The 10,683-nt window shown below is 36.6% G+C and overlaps 1 protein-coding gene across 1 annotated transcript; it reads left to right on the top strand.

Moving 5' to 3' along the window:
• The first annotated feature begins 9,148 nt into the window (after nt 1-9,148).
• Nucleotides 9,149-10,223, top strand: LOC119779238 (olfactory receptor 11A1-like). Its single transcript, XM_038278826.1, has one exon. It carries the CDS (start codon nt 9,204-9,206, stop codon nt 10,173-10,175), a length of 972 nt encoding a protein of 323 aa, XP_038134754.1. The 5' UTR covers nt 9,149-9,203; the 3' UTR covers nt 10,176-10,223.
• The last annotated feature ends 460 nt before the right edge of the window (nt 10,224-10,683 follow it).

Below are 10,683 nucleotides of genomic sequence, written 5' to 3'. Positions count from 1 at the left end.
CAAGGAAGATTATGAATGTGAGTCACTAACTTGGTTTACAAGATCAGTCCTTAGCCAGAGAATGAGGTAAGATTCAACCCGTGGTCTGCCAGCAAGATGCAGCGGGCACCGCCCAGAGTGTCTCAGATGCTGCAACCCAGGAGAACATGCAGGAGTCTGAAGCCATGTCAGGCAAACAGATCAGAACAGGAACAGAGATCCATGAGTCCAAAGACAGTTTAGGCAAACCGTTCGGACAGAAGCAGGCAGGTTCATTGATTGAGAGGCAGAACAGGTCAGGATTAGAAAATCAGAAACACCAAGGTACTCTAAAAACACTCTCACCACTGGCTAGAGAGAACACAATAATCTGGCTCCGATCATCAGTGCCAAGATCATGTAGGTAATATTTAGGGTTTTTTTTCAGTTATTTTTTTTATGTAATGTCATATTTTTTAAGCATGTCACTTAACTGCATGCACATGTTGTTTATTGGTTATATACATGTATCTAGGAAATATGATCCAAAGTCCGCACTTGTAGGCTTTCAAACTCACCCGGGTCTGCTTTGCTTTTTATCAACTCATTTCCTGCCTGAATGCTCTGCTCTGCTGCAGACTATTGTGGATTTGAAGCGATTTTGATTAATTTGATTGTTTTAACATGTTTCTTGATTGGAATAATTTGAATTTAAGATTTTCATGATTCATTCCTTTTGGATTGTTTTCTAACATATTTGATTTTGACTGTGGGTAATACAATACTCTAGGTCAGGAGTCAGCCACCCAGACTGTTCAAAGAGCCATATTGGGAAAAAAACAAAAAACAAATCTGTCTGGAGCCGCAAAAAAAGTCATGTCACATCATGTGACTATTCTGCTGCATGATATCCGGTGCTTTAAGTCTAAATTTGTTTAGAATTTGTTCCAAAGTAATTGGTATATTTTGAATTTTTACCGTTTCATACAACTTTTGCACAAATTAATAATAAAAGTAATGCTTTTGTACATGATCTGTTAACTTTGGCAAAGTTTATAAACCTATAGAGTAAGAACTCTAAAGAGAAACTATTTTATTGTTCCAAGTCAAAAAAAATCCCTTACCTATGTGTCCTCAGTTAAATATATTAATACAGCAAAAAGCAACATTATTTTATTAGAGATTAGATGTGCTGTATATAATAGATGTATTTTTTTCATCACATAAAAACAAAGAGGTTGCAAGTGTTAGCTAAGAGCCTCCCAGGATCAGTTAGTGAGTTTCTCATAACAAGTTTGATTAAGACATAGGTCTCGTGATAATAAAAACAGGCTTGTATGAAGAGGAAAACATCAGGATTGTCTTGAGGCTAAATAAGATCCTTCCTTTGGAGGAAGTTAAATAACTGTTAAGAAACAAAGTAAAAATAAGCGAGTCTGAAATCTATGATGCAATTCTTTATTTATTTATTTAAAAACACAGGATAGTTAAAAAATTAGCACTGAAGAAGCAACCGATGTGTCCCACCAAAGCATTCTTATATCTTTTTTTTTTAAATCGAATAGGTAAATTAAAACTGTAACATAACAGAAACTGTTGGCACCCAAGCTTAGCTGAAAAGTTAAGAAAAATAGCCAAAGTTTAGAAGGATAGGCTAAACCCAACACAACGCAGGAAATCATATATGACCAATAGAATTAATTTCCCTATTCATAGCTTTCTAATTGAATTTGTTTTATTCTTTGCTCATGTTTAAGATAAGGTACTACTGGGAGTAACATTAAATTGTTCCTAGGGAGGGAATTTCATTAATCTCAGAGGAAATTTAATTTATTTAGCAACACTACCAAATCAGTAAATCCCGCTGGATAGAAAATGATGCACTAGTGAGACATCAGAAACCCTGGGACCATAATAGTCACTTCAGGTAAGTCTGGATACTGTTGAGCACACCACTCTCTGAACCACATGGGACTAATAAGAATGGTGACTGAATGTATGCGATCTACATAAGTTGTGCTCCTAACTAATTTGGATATGATTAATCCTATTGATTCAAATAATGTACAGATTTTGCAAAAATTCTCAAACTACAACATGTATTACAGTTAGAACCGGGACAAGACAAGATGAAATAAAGACGTTGTTGATCATCTGTTGTTTAATGTGGCAGAGGATTACAACAGATTGCAAAAAAATAAATAAGTTTTTCAAACACAGAAATTAGGAAAGCAACCAGAAAGCAAAACACAAAATAAAGAAATTAGATTAAACAAACAAACTGCCTCAACATTAATTGATGGTTTGCCTCAGCTTTTGGGACTCCTGTGGGCAACGCTAGTTTGCAGCTTTTTTAACTTGCAGTTGTTTTTGCTTCTTGGAGCATTTTTATTTCCTCTGTAATTGTTTATTGGCCACGTTAATGTGGCTGTAGAGCATTTATGCATTTGTGTTTACAATTAGTTTTATCTTTGTTGTCTTAGACTAATGCATTTCTCTTTTATCACATTTTCTTTAGTAGTTTTTTTTTATTAGTTTAATTGTTTAGACATGCAGGGCATTGTGTCTTAAAGGTATAGTGGCGGATGTTCTTTTTTCCTGGTGGATCATCAAAATAAGTGGTCCTCCTAATTGTCAATCATTCTGGTGAAATGCTAACGTAAGACTGTCCTATGTGCTCATCCTTATTTTCACTTACCGGTAGTGAGTCTGAAGTCACTGTCACAGCTTGACGATTTAGCCAGCGTATGTATGATGTCCTACAATCTTCTAAACACTGGCATATGCTGAACTTTCTATGGATTTTTTATTTTTATTTTGGGCATATAAATAGAGTATTCATAATGAGTCCAGAATTTATGTCCAACCACAGCCTAACTTATACATAATTCATGGCAGGGTAATTGCCCATGAAATGTCACAAGAAAGTGCCCCTGAGGGGGTGGGCAGCAATGCATCTGAAAGTGCCCAGCCTGCATGAAAACATTTCTTTGATTATGGTATTAACATAGCTGCTGTTTACTGCCCACCAATAAAATAATAAATAAACAAATAAAAAGAAAGAAAGGAAGAAAGTAGGTTTGCAGTTCAGCAGATTCAGCATCATGTCTGTTAGGAAGTTTGTTGGGCTTGAACGAAGGAAGGATACATCACACTCGCATTTTCGCTTAGCCTACAACTGGAACAGAGTCAAATTGATTAGATCATGCTGATGTTGGTGGACAGCTAGTATGTATTCCATCTCAGCCTTGCCGGATCCTCCATCTCTTGTGGAAGATCTGAAGTCTTTTGATTTAATCACCAGGTATGGCAGTCTATCAACTGGGGACAAGAAGAAGATCAAAGAAAAAAAAAAAAAAACAATTACTGGTAGAATTATGGAAGTTGGATAACTCAATTTTGAAGAAAAAAGTTTCTTTAGAAGATCCTTTTGCCAAGGACCACTTGTCCAAGACAAAAGGTGTCCCTGAAAATGTCCCCGATTTCAACATCTGAACCCCCAGTTGACCTAAGAAGAAAGCCAGTAACTCTGAGCCTTGTTCTTCTGGTTTCCCCTGGTTTAAAGGGAGTTTTTCCTCTCCACTGTTGCTGCATGCATTCTTGGTGTGAGGGTTTGCTCTGGAGACAACGACCACAAGCCTGTATCTATTGTTACCATATGTCCATCCAGGAGAAGAGTGTCCTGCAAGTCATTGACTCTATGCAACAGTTTTTTCTAAAAAAGAAAACTTTATACCAATTGTCTGTATGATCTAATTAAATTGTAAAGTGCTTTGAGATGACATATGTTGTAAACTGGCACTTTAGAAATAATCTTAATTAGGTTGACCTGAATTATTGAACCAGACTCTAGCTTCTCCTCCCCTAGCCAATGTGTGTGCCTCCACCCATTTCAAATGTTTTTGATCCCACTGCTCCTGTATGTGGATGTTCTTTTTTTTTATTTTATTTTTGCTAACTTCAGTGTGTAATTATTTCTGTGTACATGGGTATTGTCTATGTTTTCTTGTCCCACATTGCTGTATGGAGAAACTCTCTACTGGGAGACAATAAAGTGTAACTATACCTGTCAGTGGCTCCTGAACAGGGGTCCGTTTCATGAAGCAGGTTTAAAGTTTTCTAAACCTTAAATATGGGAAACTCTTAGTTTTAGTTCTTAGAGTTTCCTCAACCTCTATTTCAGTCACCGTAGTAACATTCTCCTATTTTCTCTTTGTTTAATCACCTGTAAATGAGACATGGGGACATTTCATGTTTACAAATGTCCCTCAATGCCTTTATGTCACACAAATACGAACAACTGTATTTCCAATTTATAGTTTGGGACCTGTACTTGCTTTAATTCACATATATAATTTTTGGTGGAATTTGCTTCTAGGACCCTTTAGTTAATATGAGTGACATGCAAATCATTTAATTTTATGAAGTTACTTTCAGATTACACATAAATAGATTAATAAATTCCATGGTGGGAAAAAGGAATAACTCTAGAATTAGGATCTGGTGATAAAAACCTACCGTATTTTCACGACCATAAGGCGCACCGTACTAAAAGGCGCAGTCTCAGTTATGTGTGCCATTACTGTATTTAACACACACATAAGGCGCACCGGACTATAGGGCGCAGGTTTTATATTCAGGTACATGTCCTCTACTACGTTTAAATACCTGTACTGCGTATTTAAAAATAGAGCGGGAGGATCACTGAGTATGATTGTGTTTTATTCATGTATTTATTACAAAGTATTAATCAAACCCATCAAAGTCATCATCCTCTGTTTCTGAATTAAACAGCTGCGCTAAATCAGACATGCCAATTTCCACTTCTTTGCTGTCAGAGTCACTTTCCGTGCCGGGCGGCACCTCGGAAATGATGCCGGCTTTTTCAAAAGCTCGAACAACAGTGCCAGCAGACACGTTAGCCCAAGCATCAACAATCCATCCGCAAACCCTGTGATTCACCGGGATGTCGAAAGTGAGCGGCACCTCGTCCATGTTGGTGATGTAGCTTGGCTGGATGCGTTTGTCGCCTTATGTCCACGGAAACTCAGCTGCATCTTCTTCACCTGTCGGAGTTCGTTTTCCATCTTCCTCCACTTGCGAACCATCGGTTCATTAATCTTGAAATCTCTTGCGGCTGCTCGATTTCCATGTTCCTCTGCGTAGCTGATAGCCTTCCGTTTAAACTGTGCTTCATAGGGGTGTCTCTTTGCCATTTTCAGGGTTGGTATGACAACAATGTTCTGCATAAAGCACATTTGGTTTGGAAGTTATACCTCTAAACATAGTGTTTCTTGTAATAATGTCCATTAATTGTGTAGGGATCTGAATGTTTGGTAAAATAGTAAATGGCCTGTACTTATATAGCACTTTTTCAAGCCAGGAGACTTGACCAAAGCACTTTACACTACATTCAGTCATTCAGTCATTCACACATTCACACACACACTGATGGTGCCAAGCTACATTGTAGCCACAGCTGCCCTGGGGCTCACTGACAGAAGCAAGGCTGCCGTACACTGGCGCCACCAGGCCCTCTGACCACCATCAGTAGACAATGCAGGTAAAGTGTCTTGCAAGGACACAACACTGAAAGTCAGAGCGTGGGCCTTGAACCGTCAATCCTTCGATTTCAGGGTAAACTCCTACACCCGACACCACTGTCGCCCCAAATGTTAGTGATTTCTGAACTTGAATAACTAAACAAAAAAAATTAACCCTCTAAATACATGTGCTGGATGTGATTTAGTGAAAGCCATAAAGTTATTTGTTTCACAAGGCAGTGAAGTAATTGTTATTGTCAGTTAAGTTACAGAATGTAAACTTCTTTCTCCCTTGACTTTCTAGCGCAGTCAGGGCTACAGTTTTTTTTTATGTTCATGACGCCTCATCATACTGCTAAAGCAATAACAACAAACAAGTCATTAACCCTCTCTAAAGACTGAAATTCCTCCAGGGAGTAAAGAGTAATTTCAAGTGTAGGCTTAGAGCAACAAAGTTTTTTCCAACTTTGAAGTAAAAAACATTGTTGTTTGTGAAGGAAAGAAGGATCAATGTTTTTTCCTTGAAACTTTTATTTTTATTTATTTTTTTACAATTTGTCATACAAAACATTCTTCATTATATATATTTTGGATTTTATGTGGGGGACCACAAAAAAGTTATATGGAAGCAATAAATGTTTGCTTTCTTAGAGATCTCTTCTATTTTTGTGTTTTTCCCAAAAGTGTTTAGGACATGAAACAGATATCAGATAAAGATAACCCTTACTAACACAAAGTTTCATTTACAATGGGATAAAGTTAACAAACTCAACCCGTTTGGTATATCACATTATTGTTGGTTGGAACATACAGACTAGTGAATGGGGAGCTTTGATTTTAAGCTCAGCTTCTTCATCACCACCACAGAGCAAAATAGCCCTAATCAATCCTCTTTCATTCCTCTATAGCTATAAGACTGCAATATAATGAATTTTGAACTGAATGATCTTAAATTATTATTAGTTTAAGTCACATTCTGTAAATTATTATATGTGACAATTTCAGTTGATTAAAACTTAAAAAAGGTGTCAGTCAGTAATTTTTAAAACAGGTAACCGTTACAATTTCAAATAACCAGATTCCTTACTGGACAGATAGCTCTTGCCTAGATAGTACAACTGCTGTATGCAGACTACTACTTTGCTTTTAGGAAAAAGCGTCTAGGAAAAAGTCTGTGTCAGTTTAAATAATTTTAATTAATGAACAGATATCACTGATGTGAATAACAGCATTATACATAGAAAACAACTGCACAGTCAAACTTAGTACTTATTGTTTTGTCACTTAGTATTTATTGTGTGATGTAGGACATCATAAAAATGAGGATCATGCACAGGCCTTAGCTCTTTGAACAATGTTTTTATACTTTCTTCTCAACTGCTGCCAGGTGTGTTCCTCCCTGGGATTGCAACTGAATAGAATACATATATATACAACCATTCAAGCAATTAACTAGTTGGCTACCAAAATGTTATTGTGGTTACAACAGACCACATATAAACCTATGCATTAAATAGAGCAGCAGTCTTCTCCAACCCCATCTCTCTCTCGTTTGCAGCATTATTGCTGTTGCTCTCTCTTCTAAAAACATTCTCCAATCCGCCTTATGGCTGCCAGTTGGGAACCGGCGTATGCCAGATGAAAAACTGTATATACAGTTTCGTCAAAAGTCCTACATGGGCGCTGAATATCCTAACCTGGTTTTATTGACAACATATTTTTTTGCCTTTCTAAAAAAGTTATGTTTATATATGTAGTTGTAAACGTGTCTAAGTCTTGAAAAATACATCAAACAGTTATACCATTTGCTTTGACAATGTGAGTAAATGTTCTGAAAATGGCAGCATATTGTCATTAATACAGTATGAAGTGGATCGTGAGTTATCTGCTAAGCATTGTGCATTGGTGCATTATGTTGCAAAAAATATTTGCTCAGCCATCCAAATTTTCGGAATCAGGTGCTCCAATTACTTCTATGGTCACAGGTGTATAAAATCAAGCACTTGGCATGAACCAAGAGGAGAGCCACAGATTCAATGACAGCGTTCCTACAGTAAAGCGCTACTGAAATCAATAAATGTTTTCATGATTTGTTCATTATGTGCGGTAACAAAGATTTTATCAACATTGGTTAGAAGTTGTATTAAAGAAGATTCTCACATCAGCTACACAATGACTAACGGCTGAAACGGCTTTAATCAGCACATGTTCTGCTAGGATATTTTATTTTGGAATTTTGTAACCTCTGTTTAATACTATTGCAAAGTATATATTTTATTTTTCTTGGAATTGCTTGTAAAGCATTATTTTTCAGGTTCATACCTATTTTATACCCAAAACATCTAATTTTCTTTTATTATAAACAAGAAATATTTCATCTCTACATAGTCATATTAAAAATCACTTGATAAACTAAACACCAAAATGATAAACTTTTTTTTTTATATTTTCAGATGTGTAGACCTTTCAATTACTTATTTATTCCATTCATTAATAACAAACACCATATATTTCTGAATTGAACCTAGTTGTATTTAAAATTCAAACAACAGGAGAGCTTACCAAACTCTTGAACACTTTGGATCATAAAAAATTACTTTGGCTGGTAATGAGCTACTTTCACTAAGCAGTAACTCAGTTACTTACTCACTTTTTTTGGAGAGGTTAGTAAAGATAACTTTTTCTTTTTAGAGCACTAGTGGCTTGTTTTTTTCAACAATAGGCTGACAGGAAAGGGACTATGAGAGAGAGACATGCGGGAAAGGACCACAGGCCATATTCGAACCCGGATCGCCTGCATCAAGGACTAAGGCCTTCGTACATGGGTCGTGCCCACTAACCACTGCACCACCTGCACGCCACTAGTTACCTTTTTTAACTTACTTGACAAACACTTATCGCCACACAACTCTGACTACACGTGGCCTTCAGATTATCTCTATAACAGTCAGTATAGAGCCTCATGGAATGGGTTTCCATAGTCGCGCAGCTGCCACAGGACTTCGAAAAAGTGGAGACGCTTTGTCTGGTGGTACTTATCCCATTTTTTTTATCCGGAAATCTGATGGAAAAGTCTGGGTTTGTGAGTTGGCAGGAGAGCAGTGCTTGTCTGACTGCATTTTGCAGGTGGAGGATGGATTATGGTGTGGAGTTGTTTTTCAATAGCTGTGTTTGGCCCCTTAATTCCAGTGAAATTACCTCTAAATTTTTCTGCATACAGAGACATTTTAAACAATTCCATGCTCCCAACATTGGAGCTGGACTCTTCCTTAACTCTGCACAAAGCAGGGTCCATTAAACCAGTGTGATGTCCTCATCTCAACCCACAGAATACTTTTGAGAGGAAATTGAAAGCATAGGCTTGGAGCCAGGCCTTCTCTTCCAACATCACTGTGTGACCTCACAAATGAGCTTCTTGAAAAATGGTCTAAAATATCCAAGAACCCCCCCTAAACCTTGTTAACAGACTTTCCAGAAGAGTTGATCCTGTTCTAGCAAGAAAGTGTGACCAAAGTCATACTGAAACCCTATGGAATAGGATGTCACTTTAGCTAATTTGTGAGTCCAGGCAGGTGATTAGATACTTTGGGTGATTGTATATAAACAGCAGGAACAGAGGAGCATGGCTTCCATTTTAGTTAAGTTTTGCTACACATAGCTTGCTGAGGAAGACCACGAACAGATACATAAGGAAGCAATCAGATGGAATTTTTTAACCCAGCTTTGGAGGACAACATAACTTTTGTTCGTCCTGCATATTTTTACATAGGAGGTTTTGTTGGCATCCCAAATATTAACTACTATTTCTTCTTTCTCTTTTTTGTTTATGTTTTTTCTGTTTTAGGAAATGCAACTGTTATGGTTGTCATCATTTTTGATCATACTCTCAGAGGTCCTAAATATGTTGCAGTTTTTAGTCTTGCACTAACTGACATTTTAAGCAGCACTGCTTTGGTACCAAAAGTTATTGACATCTTTTTGTTTGATCATCGTTATATTTCCTACAATGAATGCTTGACCTTTATGTTTTTCTGCTTCACATTGCTTTCAATGCAATGTCTTAACCTTGTTGCACTGTCTTATGATAGACTAATAGCTATCATGTACCCACTGCACTACCAAATCAAGCTGACCAGAACATTTATGATAAATTTGATTATTATGTTATGGCTCATTGTCATAATTCTTGTTTTAATTGCTGTTGGCCTTATAACAAGACTTTCATTCTGCAAGTCTGTTGTTATTAACAGCTATTTCTGTGACCATGGCCCTATTTACCGGATTGGCTGCAATGATGTGACCCCCAGCCGCGCAGTTTCAGGTTTGTTGCCGATTCTTCTGCTTTGGATTCCTCTGGCATTTATCTTGGCAACCTATGGCTGTATCGGTTATGCACTTTCAAAAATTTCTACAGCACAGCAAAGAACAAAGGCATTTAAAACATGTTCTGGTCATCTTTCATTAGTTGCAATTTATTTTCTCCCAATTACATTTGTTTATGGCGCTGGGAGCAAAACACATCCAAATGCCAGGATCATTAACCTGTCCCTGACTACAGTTATACCGCCGCTATTAAACCCAATTATATATGTTTTTTACACACAGGAAATGAAACAATCTTTGAAAAAGTTGATGCACATAAAAGGCAAGACTAAAATAATGGTGAAAAATTAAATTACTCAGAAAAAATGTTTTATAAAGTATAGTAAGGTCCAATAAGGAAAGAAGGTGTGAAATAATTATTTTTTAATTTTTGTTGTACCTTATAAAGATGATAGATGGTAAAAAAAAAAGAAGGTGTTTCTTATAATGCAACACTGGGAACTGCACACCCTAAAACCAGTTTTAATGGCTGTAAATATGTGACACTGTAAAATTAACTTGAAAATCGAAAAAAAATGGAAATGTGCTTTCTTGCTCAAGTATTTTACAGTTCTATGTGTGTAAAGCATGTCTTAAAGTTTAACTGAAGCTGTTCTATTTGTTTGTCAATTCTTTCACGTAAAATTACGTGAACTTACAATGATATTTGAATTATTCATACCGATTGGTTTAAATACGGAACAAACCAGAAGGGAAAGCCAGTTTGAAGCATTTCAATATGGGGGAAACAATAAAACCCTTACATTCCAGATTTTTATAATTTTTGTGAAATGTGTCAATTTTAAATAAATAAAATCCT

Source organism: Cyprinodon tularosa, unplaced genomic scaffold (assembly GCF_016077235.1).
Source record: "Cyprinodon tularosa strain WSP-4 unplaced genomic scaffold, ASM1607723v1 ctg144, whole genome shotgun sequence".
Classification (NCBI taxonomy): Eukaryota; Metazoa; Chordata; class Actinopteri; order Cyprinodontiformes; family Cyprinodontidae; genus Cyprinodon; species Cyprinodon tularosa.
The sequence above is the reverse complement of the archived record's forward strand: the minus strand, read 5'-3'. Positions and strand labels throughout refer to the sequence as shown.

What these genes read in the sequence shown, in the direction of transcription:
- LOC119779238 (XM_038278826.1), top strand. Translation starts at nt 9,204, where the DNA reads ATGGAATTTTTTAACCCAGCTTTGGAGGACAACATAACTTTTGTTCGT.